The sequence below is a fragment of the Bubalus kerabau genome, chromosome 15, assembly GCF_029407905.1.
Source record: "Bubalus kerabau isolate K-KA32 ecotype Philippines breed swamp buffalo chromosome 15, PCC_UOA_SB_1v2, whole genome shotgun sequence".
NCBI lineage: Eukaryota > Metazoa > Chordata > Mammalia > Artiodactyla > Bovidae > Bubalus > Bubalus kerabau.
This window is the reverse complement of record NC_073638.1, coordinates 15,814,733-15,842,625: the sequence shown is the minus strand read 5'-3', so window position 1 is coordinate 15,842,625 and position 27,893 is coordinate 15,814,733. Positions and strand designations below refer to the sequence as shown.

Genomic DNA, 27,893 nt, shown 5'->3' with positions numbered 1-27,893 from the left:
GATGGACCTAGAGATGATCATACTCATTGAAGTAAGCCACAGAAAGACAAATATCATATGATATCACTTGTATGTGGAATTTAAAAAATGATATCAATGAACTTATTTACAAAACAGAAGTAGGCTCACAGACAGAAAATAAACTTATGGTTACCCAACGGGATAGGGAGTTAGAGGTAAATTGGGAATTTGGGATTAACATATACACAATACCATATATAAAATAAGCAACTATGACCTACTGAATAGCACAGGGAACTATATTCAATATCTTGTAATAACCTATAAGGGGAAAGTGTCCAAAAAAGAATATACATATATAACTGAATCACTTTGTTGTACCCTAAAACCAATACAACATTGTAAATTACTTATACAAAAAGAAAGAAAGAAAAAAGAAAGGAAACGGCCACCTCATTTCAAAATAAGAATGGGGCCAGAAGAGCCTGTGGACATGGCTTTTCTCACTTCAGCCACGGCATCCAGGTTGTTAACGTCACAGTCATATCTGCTAAGGGACCACTTCCTTTTGCAGTTAAACCCAGAAGAATAGAACTATTTTCAATTGTGTCATTCCCAAATATGGAGTGATAGTTCTTGTATATACCCTCATAGGTATATACAGTAGCTAAACTTTCAGCATTATAACAATAAGAGTTCTGGGCTTTTCTCCTCGTTTTTATTTTAGCATGGGTACAAACTTAGAAGTATACTGTTATAGACAGATGTTTAACACAGATTTAAAATCTATATACTTTCAGGATCTTAAAAAAGTTATCCATGTACCAAATTGGACGGAACTTCTATAAGCCTTCAGAGCCAGTGGAAATTCCCCAGCACAAGTAGGTTTATTTATGTTTTCTGTTACTCTGAAATTGTTATAATGTGAGCAATATCATTTATGATGCAATATGATACCATTGTGCCTCCTCTGAGAGACTCCGTGGTAAGAAAAGTAATGGATTTTTTTAATTTTCAAGTTTTTTTAATAGAATGGTCAATGTCAAAAGGTAGCAGTCTGTTTTCTTATATTAGTGAGCTAGATAATTATCATAAATCCTAGAATTCAGAAACTGAACTTCGTGTGTGTGACAAGTAATCATGAGAGCAGAATAAGCTCTGTTATGTTATACCTCATAACTTGGGCTCTGTTTTCCGGCTGACACAAAGTTAACACAGCCAGGGTGGTAGGTAGGAAATTATTGGGTAAGAAGATGTCAGATACCCAAGCCAACTAAGCTTCCCTAGTGAATGATAGAACCATTAGGAACACTTGCAGAATCTTCATCCTAAACTAGGAAGTAGAGACTGCAGCGAAGGTGGTCTTGAGCTTTCCAAAACATGTGGTTGAGCCAAAAACAGAGGCAACCAGTGACCCAAAGGGAGAAATACAGATGCTCCCTGACTTAGGATGTTTCGACTTAATGACATTTTGGCTTTACAATGATGTGAAAGCGATACACCGTCAACAGAAACCACACTTGGAATTGCGGATTTTGACCTTTTCCAGGGCTAGCGGTACGGAGTATGGTACTATCGGAAGATGATGGTTAGCTGCCACGGCCACAGCACCCAGGCAGCCACCCCATCACGAGGGTAAATGACCGATACGCTCACAACCCTTCTGAACCCATACAACCATTCTGTTTTTCACTTTTAGTACAGTATTCAGTAAATGACACAAGATATTCAACACCTGATTGTAAAATAGGCCTTGTGTTAGATAATTTTGTCCAACTGTTGGCTAATGTAAATGTCCTGAGCACACAAGGTTGGCGATGCTCTGATGTTCAGTAGGTTACTGAAGAAAAGGTTGGGTGTATTAAATGCATTTTCGACTGAGGATATTTCAACTTATGATGGGTTTGTGAAGATAAAAACCCATTGTCAGTTGAGGAAGGTCTGTACATAAAAGAAAATGGATGCAGGGTGTTTGGTTTCTGCCAGGTGGAGGAAAAGGGCAGGGTGCCTGTGTGCTGGTTCAGTGGATCAGACTGTTCTGTATAAAGCACCTAATCATTCACCCTGTCAGTTATATCTCCACCTGGATTAGAAATTCTTGTGGGTCCAGTCTTGTGACCAGCTGGTGTTGGTGCTGTTACCAACCAGCATTCTTCGTCTCCTTAATCAATAGAAATTGATCAGAGACCAGACAGGAAATTCAGGAAAGGCTTTATCAGGGACCCTGCTGCAACAGGGAGGAACAAGAACAAGTGATAGGTTCCCTTGCTTGCTTACTCACTGAGGGGAGCAGCTGATTGCTTATGTGGGGTGAAGGTAGGGATATGTCCAGAGGTCTGGCCAGAGGGTTAGCTTAGGTGGTTTGTCCATCCCTTCGGTGGTGTTGGGTGTAGCGGGCATGCACAGTACCCTGCTTTTGCTCCCAGCTCTTCAGAAGAGGCAGTTGGCTTTTTGGTATATTTTTGTATCTTATTGTCCATAATTTGCCTCAACTGTGCATGCATCCAGTTGCTTTTAGTCCTTGATAGTTTCGCTGCATTTTGTTGCTGGAGGAGATGTTTGTCCAGGTGTCAGTATTGTGGAAAAAGGCCCCAGTTCCCAGCCTCTGTCTGCTAGTGCATATGCTGGTCCTGAAGCTGATATTTGGGGCTTCCCTGGTGGTTCAGATGGTAAAGAATCTGCCTGCAATGCAGGAGACTGGGGTTTGATCCCTGGGTTGGGAATATCCCCTGGAGAAGGGAATGGTTATTCACTCCAGTACTCTTGCATTAGTATCACAGTCAATGAAGTCCACAAAAATATCAACTGAAATGATTAAAAAAAAATTGTTCTTTCTTGACAGCTCCTGTAACTTTTTCTTATTCAAGACTTCAGACTATGATATTCATAAATGTGGAAAGGAGATGTAGCCACTGCTGTGGTTTCTCTTGTGTGTCCATATGTGACATCACTTAGATTATTTCTGTCTCATTGTGAAATCTCATCACTGTCTTCGCCATTGAGTTAGTGTGCTTTTTTGAACCTAGATGTGTGCATGCTGGGACAGATCCCTCCATAAACACTTCAGTCTTAACAGCTATGCTCTCAGCCAGGGGCAGTTTTGCTCCTCAGGGGACATTTGAAAATGTCTGGAGATATTTTTGGTTGTCACAGCGTGGGAGTTGCGGCTGGCATCTAGTGGGTAGAGGCCAGGGGTACGCTACATATTCTGCAATGCCCAGGCTTCCCCGGTGGCTCAGTGGTAAAGAATCTGCCTGTGAAGTAGGAGACGAAAGAGATGCAGGTTTGGATCAAACCCAGGGATCCTAGGTCAGGAAGATCCTCTAGGGGAGGAAATGGCAACTCACTCTAGTATTCTTGCCTGGAGAATCCCATGGACAGAGGAGCCTGGTCAGCTAGAGTCCATGGGGTTACAAAGAGTTGGACATGACTGAGCACACCACACCACACACACACACACACACACACACACTCTGCAGTGCACAGAACAGCCCCTAGCAAAGAATTATCCAGTCCAAATGTCAGTAGTGCCAAGGTTAAGAAACGAAGCTCTAAAGAAATGTATTTTATTCTAATATATGTTTAAATTTTCCCCTTATTTGCTTCCCTTGTGTCTCAGCCGGTAAAGAATCCGCCTGCAATGCGGGAGGCCTGGGTTTGATCCCTGGGTTGGGAAGATCCCTTGGAGAAGGGATAAGCTACCCACTCCAGTATTCTGGCCTGGAGAATTCCACATGGGGTTGCAAAGAGTCAGACACAACTGAGTGACTTTCACTTCACTTCACTTCACTTCATATGTTTAAAGACACTCCAGCTGGAAATAGCTGTAGCATTAAGTCAGCTGCTGAAAGAAATCAGATTTAAAGAAAAATTGTTTCATAAAATTGAGAGAATTAGAATATAAAGTCACCATTTTAAACTGTTTATTGTTATCCTGATATAACATTTAAAATATTTATTTAAAAATTTTTTGTTTTTTTGAAGATTGTCTCTTTGGCCTGGGTTCGCCATTTCTGTATCACATTTTGAAAGCAAACTCCTGTTGAGTGCTAATGTGAGTTACAAAATACTGCGGAACGAGACAGTTCTGGAGTTCATGACGGATCTCTGCCGCAAAACTAGCGAGTCCTGCTTTACCCAGACGTGTGAGAAACAGCTGATTGGGCTCATTGTCCTGACAAGGTAAAAGCCTGCCTTTCAATAGACTTTCCTCTAGAGAATACATTATGTATGCCACGTAGGAAGAGGAAGAGCTCCGGGCACTGGCCGGAGCCGAGATCTGATGAGTCCGCTCCCTGCTGTCAGTTGTCTAGAGCTGAGGCTCCCTGGAGGGGTGTGCTGGGCGCCTGCCATCTCTCCTGGTCCTTCCTTACCTCCTCCCATACCCTCCCCTCACCCCCAGTGGTCTGCACTTTGCTGCTCCAGCCCCTCTGCCTGGTTCCCCCTCCTCTATTTCTGCCTTTTAGATTTCTGCTCACACAAAGTCCCCTCGAAGGTCCACTCAGTTGGAATTATTCATTTCTCTGCTCTATGCTGCTCTGGAAGCCCAGTGCTTATCGTCACCTCTTTAGGGCCCTTTTATTTCATTTTATTACATCACAGTGGGGCCTTCCCAGGCCCCATATCTTCTGCTTTAGCTCGTCTCTGAAGTACCCACATAGCAGTGTCTGATGCACTTTCCTTCACCACAGCCTGCTGTCAGGAAATTGGCTTTACTGTGCTGGGCAAGCCGACCCAACTTTGGTTCAGTAGCAACAAGACAGAGCATCAGGTCCGCATCTCATCTTCACTATAAAGTTATGAGGTCCTTATGGCTGAGGACTTTCAAGCCTCTCGCTCTGTCTGTGTATAATTTGCCCTCAGTGCATACTGAACCGAATGAAACATGGACAGTTAGGTGACTCCCTGAGGAACAAAAGCCCACTCTATGCTGCTGCCAGTTCATGGACACTTTTTACAGAAGACCCGCTCGCCTTCTCCTAGTCTAGGTTGGAATTTCCACCTGAAGTTGTTTTTCTGGGTTGTAGAGCAGAGAGGTGGCACTGGTTGAATTCCACACTGCCCCTTTATCCTCTTGTCATGAGCTCCATGAATTAGCTTACCACACTATTTCCAAGACAGCTTGCAAGGTACCGAGAGCCCAGGAAAAAAGTGACGAGGAGGTTTCTGTCCCACGGCTGGGTTGGCATGAGAGAGTGTTCCAGGCCACATGGTACCTGATGAAGGGGAGAAAGAGCTTAGAAAGATCTTAGCTGACCTGCTTTGCAGTTTTGCCCAGGGCCAGCCTTAGATGGAAGATGAGGTAGGCTGCCAGAATGGCATGGTTCATCAGCCTCCCTAGGATGTTTTTTTTTTTATGAGAAAAACTAGCTGGGAGTTCAAAAATTCTGAGTTGAAAACAGAAGCTGACAGGAAGATTTGGAGTCATACTTCAGCCTTTGAACATTTAAGCATGATTTACCTGAAGCTACAGTATTTCCCGGGCATGCCTCAGTGGCTCAGCTGGTAAAAAAACCTGCCTGCCAACGTAAGAGATACAGGAGATGCCAGTTCGGTCCCTGGGTTGAGAAGATCCCATGTAGAAGAAAATGGCAACCCACTCCAGTATTCTTGCCTGGAAAATCCCATGGACAGAGGAGCCTAGCGGGCTGCAGTTCATGGGGTCACAAAGAGTCAGGACTGAGTGCACGCACACACATACACACGTGTGCACACACACATACACACACAGACAGTGTCTCTCAGTGAGAAAAGCAAATGGTGGGCCAGCGATTATTCCTTTGGTTTTGTTGGAATATGGGGTCCTCTTATGAACAGAAGAGTTCATCAACGCTCTTCTCAGATAAGAGCTATCTTTTTTTTTAAGTGACTATTCTTGAGTTACTGTCTTTCATAATATCTGAAATTCTGGAGGATAATACTTTGAATTAAGGTGTAGTGAACTAGCCACTTACCTTATAGGATTTCAGAGAGGAACTTAAAAGATTTCTTGCATTGCCAGATACAATAATAAAACCTATCGCATTGATGACATCGACTGGTCGGTGAAGCCCACACACACCTTCCGGAAGCGGGACGGCGCTGAGATCACCTACGTGGATTACTACAAGCAGGTAACGCTTGTTTCTTCTTTCAGCCTCCTCTCCCTCCCGTCTAGCTCGGGGAAGGGCTATGGTCTGACTCCTGCCCGCCTCTTGAGCCGCACCTCGTACCATCCTGTTTCCTTGGAAGGTTCTGCTGTGCTCATGGTTCATTGTTCCATAGGTCCATCACTTCCCTCTGCATTTTCTCACACTCTGCTTCCTCGTCCTTGACACCATTCACAGTCGGCCAATTACTGAACACCCTTCAGGACTCAGCTCAGCAGGAAACTCTTTTTTTTAATAAAATTTTTTTATGTGGACCATTTTTAAAGTCTTTATTGAATTCGTTACACTATCGCTTCTGTTCTGTGTTTTGAGTTTTTGGTTCTGAAGCATGTGGGATCTTACCTCCCTGACCAGGGATCCAACCTGCACTCCCTGCTTTGGCAGGTGAAGTACCACTGGACTGCCAGGGAAATTCCCCTAGCAGTCAAGGGAGCCCTAGGACTTTTTCTCCCTCAGGTCCCCTCTCTGTACTTAACTTCTTGCAGTTATCACAGGCAGGATATGAATGATCTGACTCTCCCTCTTCAACTTTGAGCTCTTGATTTCTGGACACCCAGGGCTAGCATCTAGTAGATGCTCAAACACTTATTGATGAAATCTCCTGCTGACTCTGGGAGCTGGGTTCACAGTGATGAGAATTTCCCCATCCCCACTGTCCAACTTCAGTCCCTTTCAGAGGTGCCTTCTCTTTATTGCATATTCAATCATATTTCTGTCTCCAAAATCTCACCACTGTTTTACAAACAAAAAGAGAAAGCAAATATGTTGATCTTTCTACACTTTCAAGAAAAATGATTTCCTTTTCCTCCTTAGCTAATTTCTTTAGAAGGTCCTCTAAACTAGCTCCAAGCACCTCTTCCGTTCTTCCTTCAGGAAGCCTCAGCAGTCTGGTATCCTGTTCTGCTGCTAAGGAACTAGCTCTCCAAGGTCAAAGTCAGCTACTGACCTTATTCTAAGGGGCTTTTGTTGGCTCTGGACGCTAGTGACCGCTCCTGGTGGGCTGAACTCCTCTTCCTTGGCCCCACAGCACATCCCTGGTGGTTCCCCCCCTGGGTTTCAGATGGTTCTTTCTCAGCCTCCTTCAACATTTTCCCCCTTCACTTCACTGAAATTCTGTAACTCACCACAGCCCCTTTGCAGAGGATCTTTTCTTCATATTCTGAGATCGCTTCCAATATAATATTTTTGTCTTGCCCTCCTTCCTAAATTACATCCTCCTCTCCATTTTCAGGCTGCATTTGCATGAATATCCTGCAGGCATCTCAAATGAACAAAATTCAAACTGAATTCATTGTCTTTCCCATGCCTGTCTCTCCTCGGGAATTCTGCGTCTCAGGAAATCATTTTGTATCCTTCTTCTTCTTTGCCCCCTCCGCCTCATTGAGTTGTCCTTACAGAACACATATAGCTTTGGGCATTTGGCAAAGCATTTTGTGCAAAAAATGTTCTCCATTAGTGTTTATTAAACACAGAGTTTTTTTTAATGTTTGGGGTTTTTCCTGCATGGTTAAATTCATTTTTCTTTGATGTGTTTGAGGACCTGTGACATTCTGAAAAGGGAATCATGATAAAAATCTCACTCACTTTCTTTGAAATGAGTTGTGATTCCCTGCATATCTATTGTAATTAGGGAGAAAAAGAAAGAAAATGGTACCAGTTTCTAGAATGCTTTCCTCTTTGTCCCAGGAAAGGAATGATAAATTACTATATAGTCTACTCTCAAAGTAGAAGACATCCTTTTTTTCACTTCAGCCATGTTTTAATTTTTTCTCTTTTTCTATTATTTTTTGTGTTTTAATTTTTTGTGTTGGTTTTTGCCAGCATTTGTTTGTAGATTTTTTGATGACCATTCTGACTGGTGTGAGGTGATAACCTCATTGTAGTTTTGATTTGCATTTCTCTAATAATTAGTGATGTTGAGTATTGTTTTATGTGTTTATTTGCCATCTGTATGTATTCTTTGGAGAACTGTCTGTTTAGGTCTTCTGCTCATTTTTGATTAGGCTGTTTGTTTTCTTGATATAGAGCTGTATGAGCTGCTTATATATTTTGGAGATTACCCCTTTGTCAGTTGTATCATTTGCAATTATTTCTCCCATTCTGAGGGTTGTCTTTTAATCTTGTTTATTGTTTTCCTTGCTGTTCAAAGGTTTTTAAGTTTAATTAGGTCCTATTTGTTTGTTTTTATTTCCATTGCTCTAGGAGGTGGGTCAAAGAGGATCTTGCTGTGATGTATGTCAAAGAATGTACTGCCTATATTTTCCTCCAAGAGTTTTCTGGCTTTACAGTTAAGTCCTTAATCCATTTTGAGTTTGTTTTTGTATATGGTGTTAGGAAATTAGTTACATTCTTTTACATGTAGCTTTCCAGCTTTCCCAGCACCACTGATTGAAGAGGCTGTCTTTTCTCCATGATATATTCTTGCCTCCTTTGTCAAAAATAAGGTGCCCATAGGTGCATAGGTTTATCTCTGGGCTTTCTACCTTGTTTCACTGGTCTGTATTCTGTCTCTGTGCCAGTACCATACTGTCTTGATGACTGTAGCTTTGCATATAGTGTTAAGTCGGAAAGGTTGATTCCTCCAGTTCCATTTTTCTCTCTCAAGATTGCTTTGGCTACTTGGGGTCTTTTATGTTTCCATACAAACTGTGAAATATTTTGTTCTAGTTCTGTGAAAAATGCCATTGGTAGTTTCATAGGGATTGCATTGAACTTATAGATTACCTTGGGTTGTATGGTCATTTGCACAATACTGATTCTTCCAATCCAAAAGCATGGTACATCTCTCCATCTGTTTGTGTTGCCTTTGACTCTTTCATCAGTGTCATAGTTTTCTGCCGGTTTTTTGTCTCCTTAGGTCAGTTTATTCATGGGTATTTTTGTTGTTGTTGCAGTGGTGAATGGGATTGTTTCCTTAATGTCCTTTTCTGGTTTTTCATTGTCAATGTATAGGAATGCAAGTGATGTCTGTGTATTGATTTTATATCCAGGTAACTTTACTGGAAGACATCTTAATATTGACCTTTATATTTCTCTATTTTATTTTATCATAAAAACTGTTGCCAAATGCTAAGAAAATTGGGAGACAATAAAGTTCACCTGATTACACAGCTTAGTGGGTAGAATTCTTGATCATGCTCCAGGTAAATAGTAGAATACCCTCTTCTTGGAATATGTCCCAGTTTTGCTTGAGCTGTTCCCAGAACTTATAATACTCCTGCATTTTCTTCAAGGTGCTGTCTTGGATTCTGCCTCCTTTGTGAAGCCTTCCTTAATTTACCAGCCATAAATTATTTTCACTACCTTGCTTCCTATTCCTTGTGAGGGAACCAGCCCCGAGTGGTGTAACAAGCAGAGGCTCCCAAGTCTTAAGTGATAAATCCTGGTTGTGCTAATTTTCAGTTACAGGACCTTGGGAAGTTATTTAATTTCTAATGATGTTTCCTCATCAGTGAAGAAGATGATAATAGTATTTGACTCACAGTCCCGTTGTTAAGAGCTTCCCAGGTGGCTAAGTGGTAAAAAAATCTGCCTGCCAATGCAGGAGTCGCAGGCTTGATCCCTGGGTCAGGAAGATCCTCTGGAGAGGGCATGGCAACCCACTCCGGTATTCTAGCCTGGATAATCCCATGGACAGAGGAGCCTGGCAGGTGAAGTCCATAGAGTTGCAGAGTCAGACACGACAGAGCACACAACAATCACACTCTGTTGTTAAGAGTAAGTGAGGAAAGGGTCTTATTTACCAAAGAGAAATAGACTCACAAACATAGAAAACAAACTTATGGTTATGAAAGGAGAAGTGGGGGATAAAACAGGAGTTTGGGATTAACATATACGCTACTACTATAAATATATATGTAGTAGGTATCCAACAAGGACCTACTGTATAGCACAGGGAAGTATACTAAATATTTTTATATTTAGTATTAAAAAAACTATACTAAATAACCTATAAGGGAAAAGAATCTGGAAAGAATATCTAACTAAAACTCCATCACTTTGCTGTACAACAACAGGACCTTGTAAATCAATTACAGTTTAATTTAAAAAAACACAGTACTCATCCATTAAAAAAAAGACTAAATGAGGGAAAAAATAAATGCTTAGCGTACATGTATTATTTGTGCTTCTGGTCTACCTTGCTTTGTAGATCATGTGGTTATGTGTAAAGGCAGGGACTGTGCCTCTTTTTTATTTGTATTCCCTTCAGTCCCTGGAATATAGCAAGCACAAGATATGAATGAATGAAGTCATGTATAAAAACTCTTTCTACCAATGCTTCTCCAAGCTTTTCAGCCATAGCATTGTTGTAATCACCACTTTAAATTAATGTTTCCTGAACTGTTTTTTATTTTAATGACTTAAAGTCTTTATTGAAGACAGAAGCCCTCATGGCTGGCTTCCTGCATTATGATTATTGATGTCAGCATCACGTGGTCCCCAGGCATTTTGTAAATTATAATTCCTGTTCTGTCATCAGTGTTGAGTAAGCCATACTGGTGTTAATGGGAACTTTGCCTTTGGAAGGTAAATGAACTCATGGCAAGGTGAGAATGTTGAAATTCAAGTTTATGAAGGGAAAGGGGGTGGGGAAGGAACTAATGATTGCCGAGGACTTATTATAAACCAGACACCGTGCTAGTGGTTTACATGGGACACCTCTGGGCTCTTGTTCTCCTCATTTCATAGAGGAGGAAAGGTAAGCCCCTTCCCCAGTGTCATGGTCCAAGTAGATAGACTATCTGTGGATCAGATTTACATTTGTCAGAGTTCAAAGCTACTTCCCTGTAACATCATACTGTCTTGGAAAGTAAGGACAGTTGTGCTCTTTGGGGAAATCTGAGGTTGACTCAGTATGACCATTGCCTCCGACTTGTGTATGATATTTTCATAATGCACACAGGCGCCAGAGCCAGTTAGCTGCACATGGGTCAGCTGGCCTCAGTCTCCAGTGGCAGTGCTGCACCTGGGGTCATGGTACTATGGATTTCATCCAGCTTATGACTCTGGATGAAACTCAGAAGAGAGCAAGAAAATGTTTGGGAAAAAAAAGTGGTATTGAATTATAAGAGGTAATAATTAAAATCATGAAGCTGCCCCTGAGATGTAAGAGATAGGTCCCAGGAAGGAAGTAGAAATGAGTAGGTTACTGTGGGGATTAGTAGGGACTTTTTTCCCCCTTCTATTGAAAAGAGTTTCTTATCTATTCATTTGTTGCTTTTAAGCAAGGGTGCTCATTGTATAGTGTTTCCATATTAACTTTTCCCTCATTAATCTTGCATTCTGTAGCAATATGATATTACCTTATCTGACCTGAACCAGCCAGTTCTTGTTAGTCTGTTGAAAAACAAGAAAAATGACAACTCTGAGGCTCAGATGGCCCACCTGATTCCCGAGCTCTGCTTTCTAACGGGTAATGTTTGTATTTGATTCTCTCTCAAGTTCTTGATCACAGACTCATGACACTTTGCAGTGGGCAAAGCCTCCTTAAGTTAGATGAGTGCCAGAACTCTAATTTAACCCAGGAAGGATGACTCTTAGGTAATCTACTTGATCACAGAGGAAGTGGGAGGGTAGAGTGCCCTTTGGAAATTGGTCAGCACCGTGAAGGTTATCTATTTCCTTTATCTCATGTATTCCATTTGTTACTTTGACATTAAATTGGTTGCCAGATGTTTTACTGAAACCAAGCTATTTCCCCCCTGTTTTTGAACTTCACTAGGCTAGGTGTTGCCAGTGCAGATGTAAGACACCCAAGTTCAGTCCCCGGATCAGGAAGATCCCCTGAAGGAGGGCGTAGCAGCCCACTCCAATATTCATGCTTGGAGAGTCCCATGGACAGAGGAGCCTGGAGGGCTTCGGTCCCTGGGGTCGCAAAGAGTTGAACATGACTAAAGCGACTTAGCACACATGCAGGCTAGGATTTAATTTTCTTCAGGTGTATTCTTTGAGAGGTGCCAAAATACTCTTTGTTTTCTTTTTGCATGAGCTCCAGAAGGTAATCTTCACTCTACGCTAGAATCAAAAAAAAAAAAAAAATACTATCTAAGATTCTTTTAATCATGTTCATCTGATTACCAGGGTGAGACTGAGACGGGAGGACTTTCTACATTTTACACTTACGATGCTCGAATGAGTTTGATGTGCATGTGTTTATTCTGCAATTAGAGAAGTTAATAAGGATACCATCCTTGCAGAGAGGGATGAACGTTCTTAGTGATACTGTGGCATTTCACATCTGCATAGTTCTCTTGATGGTCTCTAGCCACACTGGTCCCTGAGCACTTGACGCATGACTAGTGTGACTGAGGGATTGGATGGAGCTTTGCTGTAAATGTAAAGATATAGAATAGACGTCTAAGATGTAGTGTGAAACAAAAGAGAAACTATCTCATTAACTCACTTTTTATATTGGATATGTGTTGAAATGATAATATTTTGGATATTCTGAGTTACTGTTTGAATAATTGCATCTGTTTCTTTCTGGCTCTTTTTAAATGTGACTACTAGAAAACATTTTAAATGAAAAGGTGGCTTGCCTTGCTGTCAGATGGTGAATCTGATTCAGTTTAAGTTCAGAGTTTTATTACTCTGTGCCTAAGATGGGCTGGATTACATTGAGGACTGTTCATGTTTCACTTTGTTTTCATTCACAATGTATAGGGATGCCTGGCCAGGCGACCTCTGATTTCCAGCTGATGAAGGCTGTGGCTAAAGAAACTCGTCTCGATCCTTTGGTAAGGCAGCAGCACCTGGCCAGGCTTGCGGATGACTTCCAGAGGTATGGGGACATCTCCACATCCAGATGCTCCACAAAGTCTTTTTGTTGATGTTTGTTATCAAGAATAATATCTCACCTATACTGAGCACCTAGCATGTGCCAGGCAGTGTGGTGGCACTCTCTGTGGATTGCCACATTTAACCTTTTCATTACCCCTATGAAATAGCTAAGTTAGTCCTACATTTTGTCAATCAGGAAACCATGGCTTTAAAAGATTTCCGAGTTTGCTCAAGGTCCATGTTATTCAGTGTCAGAATTTGTATTTGAAGCCTGACCTATTTAGCTCAGGGGCTTCTTCAGTGAATCAGTAGTAAAGAATCCACCTGCAATGCAGGAGATGCAGGAGACTCAGGTTCAATCCCTGGGTCGGGAAGATCCCCTGGAGAAGGGCATGGCAACCCAGTATTCTTGCCTGGAGAATCCTATGGACAGAGGAGCCTGGCAGGCTGTAGTCAATAGGGTCACAAAGAGTCGGACATGACTGAAGTGACTGAGGACACATGCAGACAGTGTTTGGCTCAATGGCCCATTGTATTTACCAGAGGGCCACACTAGGAGCATTTCCATCCCTTGGAGTCCCCCATGGGTGCAGTCCTCCTATAATTCCTTGGAGCAGAGAAAAAATGGTGAATAGAAATAGAAGTCAGGAACCCTAAAAAATCAGTCTCTGAATAATTAACATTATAATTTTATCTCTAATGATTACAATTTTTAATTAGTAAGCATTTTTAATGACTTAAGACTCAACTCTGTCAACAGAAACAAGGAGGCTCGTTTTGAGCTGGAGACCTGGGGGCTGCATTTTGGATGCCAGATGTCTCTGACTGGCCGTGTTGCACCTGCAGAAAAAATAATAATGCAAGACCACATAGTAAGTTCTGTAATTTTATTTTCATTTAAAAGTATTTTCTCTTGAATGTATGTCAGTTTGATCATAAGTCAGAGTAGGATTATAATATAATGTTCATTTGCTTTCTCTGTGGCCTCTTCCCAGGTGGTACGAGTAGTAAAGAACCCACCTGCCAATGCAGGAGATGTTAAGAGATGTGGGTTCCATCCCTGGGTTGGGAAGATCCCCTGGACGAGGGCATGGAAACCCCCTCCAGTATTCTTACCTGGAGAATCCCATGGACAGAAGAGCCTGGCGGGCTACAGTCCATAGGGTCGCCAAGCATTGGACACAACTGAACTGACTTAGCACAGTATATTTCGCCACCCTCCCTTTGTCCTAAACCCCAAGGACCCTCTGTTTTCCTTTTTAATCTGAGTGTACAAGGATTTAGTGGCACCCAGCAGATTTAGGTTAGTGTGATATGGTGTCACATTTACAGATGCATTAGAAGACTTCCCTGGTTGTCCTTTGGTTAAGAATCCACCTGCCAAGGCAGGGGACACAGGTTCGATCGCTGGTCCAGGGAGATTCCACATGCTATGAAGCAGCTAAGGCCACATACTGCAATTACTGAAGCCCACGTGCTGTAGAGCCAGTTCTCTGCAACAAGAGAAGCTGCCTCAATGAGAAGCCCCTCACTGCTTCTCAGTGAAGAGTAGACCCTGCTTGCCACCACAAGAGAATATCCGCACACAGCAGCGATGACCCAGTGCAGCCAAATATAAATAAATAAAAGATGCATTACAAAATGGTACTTCACGCCATTGCAATCAAAACATGTAACTATTATTAGGTGGTGTTGTACTCTTATATCGCTTAAAAAATTTGTGGTACCTGAAAATGTTTTAACTGGTGGAGGTTAATTCCAGTAGACTGTGTTTCCTGATACCAGAGTTCTTTCTCTTCCCCAAAATAGAATGCTGCTCAGTTGGCATAAACGTGAAGAAATTCTCCCAGAGCTCACCTAGCCATAGCAGTTAGGCAGAGAGGCATTCAGAAACCTGGAGAGACAAATCATTGCCTCTCTGGGGTTTCCACTGGAAAAAAAAATGAACCAATATTATGCAAAAATTGTACATTCTCTACTTTGCCCCTCTGTTTTGCCCGTTTTTAAAGTGAGTTACATTTCATTTTTAAAGGTGTTCTTCTTGCCCTTATTTGATGCAGGTAAGTCAGCATGTTGAAATTAATGATTGAGCAGTGAATGTTTTTTGTTTTTTGTTTTTTGTTTTTTGTTTTGTAGGATGGGGTTTCTTTTTTTTTCATTATTGCTTTTTGATAATCTATTCAAATAACCAAAATCCTTGTTGGAGAAGCTAAGGAAAAACTAAACACAAAACACTGTCAAGTCCTAAAATGTACACCCCCATTAAGATCTTGGTCAGGAGTCAGTAAAAAGAAGCTCAGTTTTAGTTCTACACGTGAAGTGAGATGTAAAATATTTTAAATGGTCTGTTTCATCATCTGTAGGTAATCATACTTGTTAGAGTTTTGTTTGCATATTTTGGCCCAGAATCAGATCTTTATAGGAGTACTGTGTTCTCAGTCATGTCCAACTCTTTGCAGCCCCATGGACTTTAGCCTCCCTGGCTCCTCTGTCCGTGGGATTTCCCAGGCAACAATATTGGAGTGGGCTGCCATTTCCTACTCCAGAGAGTACTCTTACTCCAGAGATCGAACCCACATCTCTTCCATCTCTTGCATTGACAGGCGGATTCTTTACCAGTACTCTTGCCTGGAAAATCCCATGGGCGGAGGAGCCTGGTGTGCTGCAGTCCATGGGGTCGCTAAGAGTTGGACACAACTGAGTGACTTCACTTTCACTTTTCACTTTCATACATTAGAGAGGGAAATGGCAACCCACTCCAGTGTTCTTGCCTGGAGAATCCCAGGGACGGAGGAGCCTGGTGGGCTGCTGTCTATGGGGTTGCACAGAGTCGGACACGACTGAAGTGACTTAACAGCAACAGCAGCATCACCTGGGAATCCCCCCTTCATAGAAGGGGCACTAAAGTGGAGAACCCGCCCCCTAGAGGTGGTATTGGGTAGGTTAGAATTGTCTGTGTCAGTGACTTCTCAGCTGATCCTGCTTTTTTAAAACTGGATTTGAGAAACTGGGGCTTCCCTGATAGCTCAGTTGGTAAAGAATCTGCCTGTAATGCAGGAGACCTGGGTTCGATCCCTGGGTTGGGAAGATCCCCTGGAGAAGGGAAGGGCTACCCACTCCAATATTCTTGGGCTTCCCTTGTGGCTCAGCTGGTAAAGAATGTGCCCGAAATGCAGGACACCTGGGTTCGATCCCTGGGTTGGGAAGATCCCCTGGAGAAGGGAAAGGCTACCCACTCCAGTATTCTGGCCTGGAGAATTCTGTGGACAGTATAGTTCAGTTCAGTTCAGTCACTCAGTCTTGTCTGACTCTTTGTGACCCCATGGACTAGACACACCAGTCTTCCCTGTCCATCACCAACTCCCAGAGCTTGTTCAAACTCATATCCATCGAGTCAGTGATGCCATCCAACCATCTCATCCTCTGTTGTCACCTTCTCCTCCCACCTTCCATCTTTCCCAGCATCAGGGTCTTTTAAACTGAGTCAGTTCTTCATATCAGGTGGCCAAAGTACTGGAGTTTCAGCTTCAGCATCAGTCCTTCCAATGAATATTCAAGACTGATTTCCATTAGGATAGACTGGTTGGTTCTCCTTGCAGTCCAAGGGACTCTCAAGAGTCTTCTCCAATACCACAGTTCAAAAGCATCAGTTCTTCAGCGCTCAGCTTTCTTTACAGTCCAGCTCTCACATCCATACATGACTACTGGAAAAACCATAGCTTTGACTAGATGGACCTTTGTTGGCAAAGTAATATCTCTGCTTTTTAATATGCTGTCTAGTTTGGTCATAGCTTTTCTTCCAGGGAGCAAGTGTCTTTTAATTTCATAGCAGCAATCACCATCTGCAGTGATTTTGGAGCTCCCCAAAATAAAGTATGTCACTGTTTCTGTTGTTTCCCCATCTATTTGAAGTGATGGGACCAGATGCCATGATCTTAATTTTCTGAATGTTGAGTTTTAAGCCAACTTTTTCACTCTCCTCTTTCACTTCCATCAAGAGGCTCTTCAGTTCCACTTCACTTTTTGCCATGAGAGTGGTATCATCTGCATATCTGAGGTTATTGATATTTCTCCCAGAAATCTTGATTCCAGCTTGTGCTTCATCCAGCCTGGCATTTCACATGATGTACTCTGCATATAAGTTAAATAAGCAGGGTGACAATATACAGCCTTGACGTTCTCCTTTCCCAGTTTGGAACCAGTCTGTTGTTCCATGTCCAGTTCTAACTGTTGTTTCCTGACCTGCATACAGATTTCTCAGGAGGCAGGTCAAGTGGTCTGGTATTCCCATCTCTTGAAGAACTTTCCACAGTTTGTTGTGATCCACACAGTCAAAGGCTTTGGCATAGTCAGTACAGCAGAAATAGATGTTTTTCTGGAACTCTCTTGCTTTTTTGATGATCCAGCGGATGTTGGCAATTTGATCTCTGGTTCCTCTGCCTTCTCTAAAACCAGCTTGAACATCTGGAAGTCCATGGTTCACATACTGTTGAACCCTGGCTTGGAGAATCTTAAGCATTACTTTGCTAGCATGTGAGATGAGTGCAGTTGTGTGATCGTTTGACCATTCTTTGGCATTGCCTTTTTTTGGAATTGGAATGAAAACTAACCTTTTCCAGTCCTGTGGCCACTGCTGAGTTTTCCAGATTTGCTGGCATATTGAGTGCAGCACTTTCATAGCATCATCTTTCAGGATTTGAAATAGCTCAGCTGGAATTCCATCACCTCCACTAGCTTTGTTTGTAGTGATGCTTCCTAAAGCCCACTTGACTTCACCTTTCAGGATGTCTGGCTCTAGGTGGGTGATCACACCATCATGGTTATCTGGGTCATAAAGATCTGTTTTGTATAGTTCTTCTGTGTATTCTTGCCACCTCTTCTTATTATCTTCTGCTGTTGTTAGATCCATACCATTTCTGTCCTTTATTGTGCTCATCTTTGCATGAAATGTTCCCTTGGTATCCCTAATTTTCTTGAAGAGATCTCAAGTCTTTCCCATTCTATTGTTTTCCTCTATTTCTTTGCATTGATCACTGAGGAAGGCTTTCTTATCTCTCCCTGCTATTCTTTGGAACTCTGCATTCAAATAGGTATATCTTTCCTTTTCTGCTTTGCCTTTAGCTTCTCTTCTTTGCTCAGCTATTTGTAAGCCCTTGTCAGACAACCATTTGCCTTTTTGCATTTCTTTTTCTTGGGGATTGTCTTGATCACTGCCTCTTGCACAATGTCATGAACCTCCGTCCATAGTTCTTCAGGCACTCTATCAGATCTAATCCCTTGAATCTATTTCTCACTTCCACTCTATAATTGTAAGGGATTTGATTTAGGTCATACCTGAATGGTCTAGTGGTTTTCCCTACTTTCTTTAATTTAAGTCTGAATTTGTCAAGGAGTTGATGATCTGAACCAGAGTCAGCTCCCAGTCTTGTTTTTCCTGACTGTATAGAGCCTCTCCATCTTTGGCTGCAAAGAATATAATCAATCTTATTTCAGTATTGACCATCTGCTGATGTCCATGTGTAGAGTCTTCTCTTGTGTTATTGGAAGAGGGTGTTTGCTATGACCAGTGCATTCTCTTGGCAAAACTCCGTTAACCTTTGCCCTGATTCATTTTGTACTCCAAGGCCAAATTTGCCTGTTACTCCAGGTAGCTCTTGACTCCCTACATTTGCATTCCAGTCCCCTATAATGATGAGGACATCTTTTTTTGGTGTTAGTTTTAAAAGGTTTTGTAGGTCTTCATAGAACCATTCGACTTTAGCTTCTTTACAATTACTGATAGGGGTGTAGACTTGGATTTCTGTGATATTGAATGGTTTGCCTTGGAAATGAACAGAGATCATTTTATCGTTTTTGATATTGCATCCAAGTACTGCATTTTGGACTCTTTTGTTGACTATGATGGTTGCATAAAGTCGAACATGACTGAGTGACTTTCACTTTGAGAAACTGAGTACAGAAAAAGTTCACAGGCCTCAGAGTGGCCTTGGGTGTGTGTCCTGGGTCACCTGCCAGCTGGTAAAGGTGGGAGTGTAGGTGAGAGGGCTGTGGTTCTCCTCACACTGGCTGTAACGGGAAAGAATGAATCCTGGCTCAAGACAGAGCCCTTCTGGAGGCCAAACCCTGCCCCTTGGTTCTTAGGTGAAGATTGTCCCCTGAAGCTGAGCCCCTGCCTGGCCTTCTGTGACATAGCACTGGGAGGATGGCTGGGGCCTGGTAGTCAGAGTGCTTGGTGGAAAATGCCCTGACTGCAAAGTCAAGTCCACTGCCACCAGCTGGCTCCATAACCACTTTCAGCCGTCAGTTTTCAGTCTGTAAAATAAGGGGATTGCAATGCTTCTTAAATAGTACTATGCGGACGAATCACTGGGAAATTCGTTAACATGCAGAGTCTGGTCCAGTGGGTCTGGGATGGGGCCCAGGACTGCATTTCTGACGAGCTCTCAGGAGACAGTGCTGCTACAAGACGACACTCTGAGTAGCAAGGGATTCGCTTATAGTGTCCTTTTAAATTCTACCAGTGGTTCTTCCTGGCTCATACACCAGGGACTTTTGATTTGATTTCAGAAAGCTGGGGACTAGTCTGAAGTCTGCCCTCTTCAATGTCGGGAGCTTGTTCTTCCCGGTCACCTGGGGAACCGTCCAAGAATAAGATAGGAGCCTGTGTCTTGGCTTCATCTTTGCTTCTGGATATAGCTACTCCTAGTATAATGTGTAGTCTTAATTGTAGGCTCTTTTCATCTCAGTATGGTGACCTGGAAGATCAGTCATCAGCATTTCCCACTTACGACTTCTAGATGCCTAAAGCAAAGAGACCAAACGAGACAGTCATTCATGTGAGCTTTTGTAGTAAAGATCTTAGGCTTGTAGAGCTGGAAGGGAACCTAGAGATTTGTGTGGGGTTTGCTTTTGGGGTTGTTTTTTTTCTCTTGGTCACACTGTGCAGCTTATGGGGTCTTAGTTCCCCCACCAGGGATTGAACCTGTGCCCTCAGCAGTCAAAGCTTGGAGTCCTAACCACTGGACCGCTAGGGAATTCCTGGGAACCTAGAGATTTGAACCGGACACTTGCCTTTGCCATGGCAGAGCCCATGAGGTGAAGGGACTTGCCAAGGATCTACAGGCAAGGAAGGGTTGACCTGGGATGTCATTCAGTTGCCTCCACTCCCAAAAAGTGTGTGTTGTGTTCAGATGTGAAGTACTTATATGTGTGGTTTAAGTCTGTGAGTAGCAAACTGTACTGAATTGTTCTGTTATGTCAAATATGAAATATCTCCACATTGTCTTTTTTATTTAATTATTCTCTGTTATTTTTCTCAGTGTCAACCTGCATCTGCAGCTGACTGGTCCAAGGATATACGAATTTGCAAGGTTTTAAGTGCACAGTCTTTGAATAAATGGCTGGTTATATGTAGTAACAGAGCTGAAAGTGTGACAGAGAACTTTCTGAACTGCTTGAGAAGAGTTGGAGGTCCCATGGGATTTAATGTGGATTGCCCCAAAATGTGAGAAGATGCTGAAATTTCTCCTCATTTTTTTCATATGTTAATATGGTTTGATTAGAAAGGTAATAGGAGTTAATGGCTGAAAGAGCTACAAATGTTTCTATGTCGGTAAAATTTCCTACTATAGAGTCCCGAGAAAATAGTTATACGTAGAGTTGGCAATGATTAAAATTTTATCCAGTTAAGATGTATTTTATGTTGGTCTTTGTAAAACTTTATTTTCATAATTCTTCCTAGGCAGTAGTCTCATTACCTCAATGTCTTTCCAATACTAGTTGAGATATGAATTCTTAATAAATCCATATATTGCCTTCTCAGCTTTTTTCTTAATTCCTCCATATCACTTGTTTATAAAACTTAACAGCAGTCAGGATATTAACAAAAGTTGCATTTCCTGACTTATTTGATAGATTTTATGATTTAAAATTTAATGTAAAAATAAATCTGAAACAAGTTTTCTTCTTCTGTTCCTGTGGCATAAGATTAGTCATCTAGATAGTTTGCTGATAGAACCAGGTCATTCATTTAGCCTTTGAACGTTTATTGAGTATCTACTACTACATAGTAAATGCTTTGCTATTTGCATGGGATGAGAGAAATATGACACTTTCAATTTAGTAAGGGATCCATTCATATACAATCATACTCAAAGCTGAATACTGTTTTAATTTAGAAAAGCCACAAAGTTGGTCATGCCTTACTTCATTGCTTAAAAAAAGAACAACAGATACTTCTTTCTCTTTGTTGTAGTGGAGGTGCAAATGTCCTAATTGCCAGGGTGGGGAGTTAATCTTTAAATACATGGTTACTAATTAGTTACATCATCAGCTCAGGAATTGTTGTAAACCGTAGCTGTTCCCGAAGTCTCATTTTACACTGTCGTCTAGAATTCTCTTCTTATCAAATCTGTTAACAAATCGCCTGGTTTGAGTTTTACCTGCTCTAATTTCTCTCAACCCATGAGGTAAGAAGACAGGAAAAGATTAAAGAAAGAAGCTACAGTCTCAGATCTGGACTGGCATCACAGGCTCTTTTTCACCCGGATTGCAACAAGTCTTGCTCTTGTTCTGCTCTTGGCCTGTTTTATCTGAAAGCCCATATTTTATTCCATCCTTTTTCTCTCCTGTGGCGTATCTATTTACTTATTAGATTTATATGCATAGTTTCTCCCATCTGAAAGAGCAGTGCTGGTCACTCCTGTTGTAACCAGCGCCAGGCAGATGTCGGTCCTGCCACCTGGTGGGCAAGCTTTCAAAGGCCCCTGGGCATTGGGACCGTTCCAACCATATATACATATGAGAGGTCGAACCCATGTCAAGAAAAGAGATCTATAAATTCCTCTGAGTGGAATCATTTTCTGTAACCTCTGGCCCCTAATATACTGTAGCCACAGAACAGATAATTGATAAGTACTTGTCCACTGATTGATTGATTAATTAAGGTTAGATATTCCAGGTTCCATGCAAGATGCCACTAAGGGAAAAAAAACCTTTTAGTTTGAATCATACAGATTAACTGGATATCTTGATCTCAGGAATCTAATGATTTTTATTTTAGAGTTCCCATGGAGATTCAGATTACAGAATTTTTTTTTAGTCCCAATTTAACTTGAACTCTGTTTCAAACATTTGATAGTGAGACTTGTAGTTTCAAAAGTATGCCTTCAATTCCATTTTAAACAACAGAATTGTTGTTTAGATAGAATCTGTGGGGACTCTATACAATGGAGAAAATTTCAGTTTTCACTAATCTGTTTTTTATGTTAATAAAAATAGTAATTAAATGTTTCTGGCATATCTTGTTTGACAGAAGCAATTTTAGACACAAAAGATTTCAGTTTAATGATTTTTTCCCTCAAATTATAGTCTGTTATAAATATTGACTGCTATTATTTTTAATGCTATATGATTATGTGCTACTAAAATTTATACATTTTCAAAATTAATCTTTTTATGTAGCATAAAAGTACAAGAAAATCCAGCTGCGTTTATTCACGCTATACAGAAGCATGTTAAACATGAGGTTCAGTTGGTAAGTATAGGATAGTTTTTCGTGTTTTGAGGTATAATTTTTATTTTTCTTCATATCTAACAGTCTTGAAAGAAGGAATTTGAACATATTCTCCCATATGTTTTCAAATTGCTGTGCATTTCCCCAAACACCCAATAAAGTATTAATCTTGATATTTTAACCAGATAGTTTATTTTCCTTTCATATTTCTAATATTAATTTTTAACCCAGGTGGCACTAGTGGTAAAGAATCTGCCTGCAAATGCAGGAGACACAAGAGATGTGGGTTCGATCCCTGGGTTGGGAAGATCCCCTGGAGAAGGGAATGGCAACCCACTCCAGTATTCTCGCCTGGAGAATCCCATGGACCAAGGAACCTGCTGGGCTACAGTCCATGGGAACCGAAAGGATTTGGACACGGCTGAGCGCCCACCCCTTTATCAACTTCTTGGATATTCTGCATATTTTCGGCTTGTTGGTGGGGGTCATCTTTTACTTAAGGTTTAAGATAAATTGACTCTCATCCTATAAGTGTTGAGGCACCCAGTTTTGTTCTCGTGTTTCAGGGGGTTCTTGGAAGGTGTAAGTTTTCCACGTCACCTATGGTCCCATGTTCCTCTTCCCCTGAATTTTTGTCCCCCTTCATGGGTGCCCTTTCCTTCTGCTTTATAACACCCTGAGGGATACCCACAATTGCTTCATTTCCCAAAGTATCGTATGTGTGTGTATGCATGTTGTGTGTGGTGAGTGTGTGTTTGTGTGTGTCATGAATGTATGTGTGTGTGGTGTGGTGTGGTGTGTGTGTAGTGAGTGTATGTGTGGTGTGTGTGTATGTATGTGTGGGGTCTGTGTGTAGTGTGTGCATGTGTGTGTGGTGAGTGTGTGCATGTGTGTGTGTTGTGAGTGTATGTGTAATTTGTGTGTATAGTGAGTGTGTGTATCTGTGTGTGTGTGGTGTGGTGTGTGTGTAGTGAGTGCATGTGTGTGTGGTGTGAATGTATGTGGTGAGTGTGTGTATTTGTGTGTGTGTTGTGAGTGTATGTGTTTGTGGTGTGGTGTGAGTGTAGTTTGTGTGTGTAGTGAATGTGTGTGTGGTGAGTGTGTATGTTTGTGTTTGTGTTGTATAGCTGACTTTGCTGAGGGTTTGGGGCCAAGGCACGATTACATCACATACCACCATTCCAGACAAGTTAAAATTGACTTACATTTTCGTAAAGGATTTCTCAATCCTTCCCGTGTCTTGGAAATGTTCGCTCAGCCTCTCACTGCACTGCAGTGCTTCTCTGCCCCAGCTCCTGTCTTACTCCCCTGGCTCATTCATCCCAGCTCCCAGCCTTGTTATTCATATCTCACATAAAGCAGTTTAGTTAGCTATCTCTTTCCACAAAAATTTGCCCATAAGGATGTTATTAAACCAAAGAAATTCTCACTCTAAGAGCATTTATTTTTCACTTTAAAATGTAAAATTGAACTTACAGAAAAGTTGCAGGAATAGTACTGCTGCTGCTGCTGCTGCTGCTAAGTCGCTTCGGTCGTGTCCGACTCTGTGCGACCCCATAGACGGCAGCCCACCAGGCTCCCCCATCCCTGGGATTCTCCAGGCAAGAACACTGGAGTGGGTTGCCATTTCCTTCTCCCATGCATGAACGTGAAAAGTGAAAGGGAAGTTGCTCAGTTGTGTCCAACTCTTCGCAACCCCATGGACTGCAGCCTACCAGGCTCCTCTGTCCATGGGATTTTCCAGGCAAGAGTACTGGAGTGGGGTGCCATAAAGAACTCTAATATACCATTCACTCAGATTCCCCGATTGTTGGCATTTGATCATGTTTACTATCATTTTCTGTCATTTCCTCTCCTCCCTCTTCTCCCTCCCTCTTTACCTTCCTCCCTTCCTATCTTATTTATTTATTTTTTCCTGAACATTTGAGAGTAAGTTACAGGCATGATGCACATTACCCTTTTAATACAGTTATGCACATTTCCTACAAACAGGGTCACTCTCCTACGGAACCACAGAACAACCATCAAAATCAGGGAGCAGTATAACCAGCTAATCTACCAACTCCATTCACATTTCTCCATTTGTCCCCAGAATGTTTTCTCTAATGAATAGGTCTAATATATTGCATTTAGTTGCCTTTTCTCTTTAATCTCTCCTTCAGTTTGTAACAGTTCCATAGTTTCCGTTGACTTGGATGACCTTCCAGTTTTTAAGAGTATAATAGACCAGTTATTTTATACAGTGTCTCTCACTTTGGGTTTGTCTACTGTTTCTTTATCATTAAATTCAGTTTATGCACTTTGGGCAGCAGTATCACAGGAATGATTCTGTGTTCTTACCAGGAGGTACTCCATTACTAGGGTGGTTTCTGTCAAGCTTCTTCTTTATAAAGTTACACTTTTTGGTAATTAAGATTTTTTTTGGTAGGGACATACTTTGAGACTATGTAAATATCCTGTTCTTCATCAAACTTCACCCACTAGTGTTAGAATCCATTGATAATTCTTGTCCTACAGCCTACGTGCATGCGCTCAGTCGCTCAGTCATGTCTGAGTCTTTGAGGCCCTATGTCCAAATTGTCCTTGGTTTTGCCAGTAGGAACTCCATTCAGTATGGCTTCTGTCTTTTTGATGTTTTCTTATCTTTCTTGGAACACTTCCTTACTGTCTGGCACAGTAAGATATTCCAGGTTAATATAAGTTTTTCTGCCCAACTCTGGAATTGTCTATTTCTCCAATGAGCCCTGAATCCTTTTGGAAGAGATGAGTATCACAAACCAAGATCTGGGTACTGGTGTGCTTATTTGCTGCTGGGGTGTCACGGCCCCTAGGCTTTCCCAATGGGCAAAGCTAGGAAATACATATATATGTGTGTGTGCATGGGCTTCCCTGGTGGCTCAGTAGTGAAAAGTTTGCCTGCGGTGCAGGAAATGTGGGTTCAGTCCCTGAGTGGAGAAGATTTCCTGGAGAAGGAAACGGCAGTCCACTCCAGTATTCTTGCCTGGGAAATCCAATGGACAGAGGAACCTGGTGGGCTAGTCTGTGGGGCCACAAGAGTTGGACATGACTTAGCGACTGAACTACCACTGCTGCTTGGGTGTGCATATATACACATGCACCCTTGCATCTATTTTGTTGCTGTATGTATCTATGTATATATTAAAATATTTTATCAAAATTTTAAATATAAAACATGTGTTCAGGTCCCCCAGTTGCACCCCAGTGCCACAGGAGATGGTACTCCCTTTCCGTATCTGTACCCCTTATCTCTGAGAGTGAGAAACATGGCCCTTATTATTCTCCACATTCTTCCTTACTTCTCCATCCCTGGTGTGTAACCAGTCTCACTTGGCTCTCACCTTCTTATGGTCCTGGTTCCCATTGGGTCACTCCTTGCTTAGCCCCAGATTCACAGGATGCAAGGCAGGAAAGCCCCTGAGATAATTTTTCCAGTACTTTAAAAATATTTTCTTCTGCTTTATATGATTAAGTGTAAATAATTTTCACTTTTGATGTTATGATTTGGAAGAATTCTATAGGTGAAAATCATTATATTTGTTTTCTGTTGATTATGACAGTGCCTATCTTTTCTGTAATTTGGGGGATGGGGGTGGTTGAAAGTAGAGAATAAAAGATAGGAAGGAGATGGAGTTAGGCCGGGAGAGGTCGTTCTGTGAGGGAAATACCTGATGGTAAGTGTAGGCAGTAACAGAGAAGACTGGAATTTACCAGGGCACCTGAAGCTTCTTTCTCCTTATTTTCCCTCCCGTCATACCCTACATTCAAGTCCGAGTAAACAAACAAAAACAAAAACTGTTGTTTTTTCTTTAATTTCGGATGTCCAGTGCCTAATGGGAAAAAGACCACAATTAAAGCGAATCCTCCACTTTGCTTGTCTGTGGGTGCAGTTGGGGAGTGGGGAGTAGGGAGCTGGAGAGCCACAGGGAAGGGTCACTGCAAAGAAGAGAGGTAACAGGAGGAAAAGCTAGGTTGGAAGGGAATTTGAGAAAACTGACCGAATCAAATCAGGAGGGAAGCAGAGAGGAAGGAAGAGCCCAAGGAGGTGGTAGGATTGGAGGGGGGCTTTGCAGAGCAGATGGCTGATGAGAAGGCATTTCAGAAGGTTTAGATTCATTGTCTTCTCTTTAAAGATCGTTTAAGAGAAGAATTGTATGTGTGCTGTTTGCTTCTTGGGAGTGTAAGGGCGAAAGATGTTTTGGAAATTCATTGTTTTTTAAAGCTTCCTCTCAACAAAAGTAAATTGACTTTCTTCTTTTTGTTGTTGCTGCTGTCTGTTTTGTTTTTAGGTGATGTGTATTCTGCCTTCTATTCAGACCAGCTATTATGATTCCATTAAAAAATATTTGAGCTCCGACTGCCCAGTGCCCAGCCAGTGTGTGCTTGCTCAGACGTTGAATAAGCAGGGGATGATGCTGAGTGTCGCCACCAAGATTGCCATGCAAATGATCTGTAAACTCGGGGGTGAGCTCTGGGCGGTGGAGATCCCGGTGAGGAACTGCCTCTCTTTTCCTTTTAGTCAGCAATCACTAAATTTTAGTCATTCATTGGTGATTCATTGGTCACCAAATTTTAGTCACCAATTTTAAAAAGTGAATCAAAGTAGGAGATATTTTCATGTGATTCTAGAAATATTTGCACTGTTTGTTTATTGGGTCGGTTTGTTGTTTATCTGTTTGTCTGCTCTGGGTTCCGTTATACACCAGCCACTGGGAAGGTCTAGAGAGTGAGTTGTGGCTCCCTGTTCTCATGGCGCTTTAGTCAAGCTGGTAACAGAATATTTCACGAAAGAGAATCTAGTCTGGCATCGACTTGAAGGGACTTGATTTGGAGCCATCATTTAAAATCTGGGTTCTATGGCCCCTGCCTTTTCCTGCCACTGCCTGGCAGAGGACCCTTGCACAACCTGGATGGAACGCCTCCCCCCCCGCCCCCCGCCCCACACTCTGAGAGCTTAAGGAAATAGCAGAGCCCGTGATGTAAACCTCCAGTTTGTGTTGGGAACTGAAAAAATCCTGTTCTCTTTCCTGAACTATGGGCACTGTGGAAGGAAGTGAGGAGACGGAGGAATGAGAGCCCGTTGCCTGTTCCCTTAATCAGGATATACGAGGTTAACCTCAGCTGCTCCTCCTGGAGGCATGCATACAAGTGAGGATTCCTTGGAGAGCTAAAGAACGGGGAATGGAATTTCCCTTCAGATTCCTTCAGCTCTGAGGCAAGGGATAAATGATGGACCGACCGCTTTACCGGAACCCTTAAGCCATTGATGGCCCTTGCCTCCCCCAACAGTGGTTGGTGGCCATTTTGGATTACAGTGTGTCTCTTAATCAAAGTATGTACTATATTCTTCCCTCTGTCTTTAAGTTTCTCTGGTTTCTGGTTTAATAATCTGCCTCATCTGGACCTTGATCTCCCCGGCAGAGTTTAAATAATTTCACAACCACGGAGAGTCTTTTAAAAACTGCATATTA

General features: G+C 42.0%; 1 protein-coding gene across 1 annotated transcript in view; it reads left to right on the top strand.

Moving 5' to 3' along the window:
- Window positions 1-27,893, top strand: part of PIWIL4 (piwi like RNA-mediated gene silencing 4) — a 55,284-nt gene that overhangs the window by 17,087 nt on the left and 10,304 nt on the right. The window contains exons 7-15 of the mRNA XM_055547623.1: window positions 762-842; window positions 3,946-4,143; window positions 5,963-6,074; window positions 11,400-11,523; window positions 12,774-12,891; window positions 13,651-13,762; window positions 20,210-20,394; window positions 22,353-22,425; window positions 26,712-26,912. Coding sequence (XP_055403598.1) covers window positions 762-842; window positions 3,946-4,143; window positions 5,963-6,074; window positions 11,400-11,523; window positions 12,774-12,891; window positions 13,651-13,762; window positions 20,210-20,394; window positions 22,353-22,425; window positions 26,712-26,912 — 1,204 coding nt within the window. The remainder of the gene's footprint in view (window positions 1-761; window positions 843-3,945; window positions 4,144-5,962; window positions 6,075-11,399; window positions 11,524-12,773; window positions 12,892-13,650; window positions 13,763-20,209; window positions 20,395-22,352; window positions 22,426-26,711; window positions 26,913-27,893) is intronic.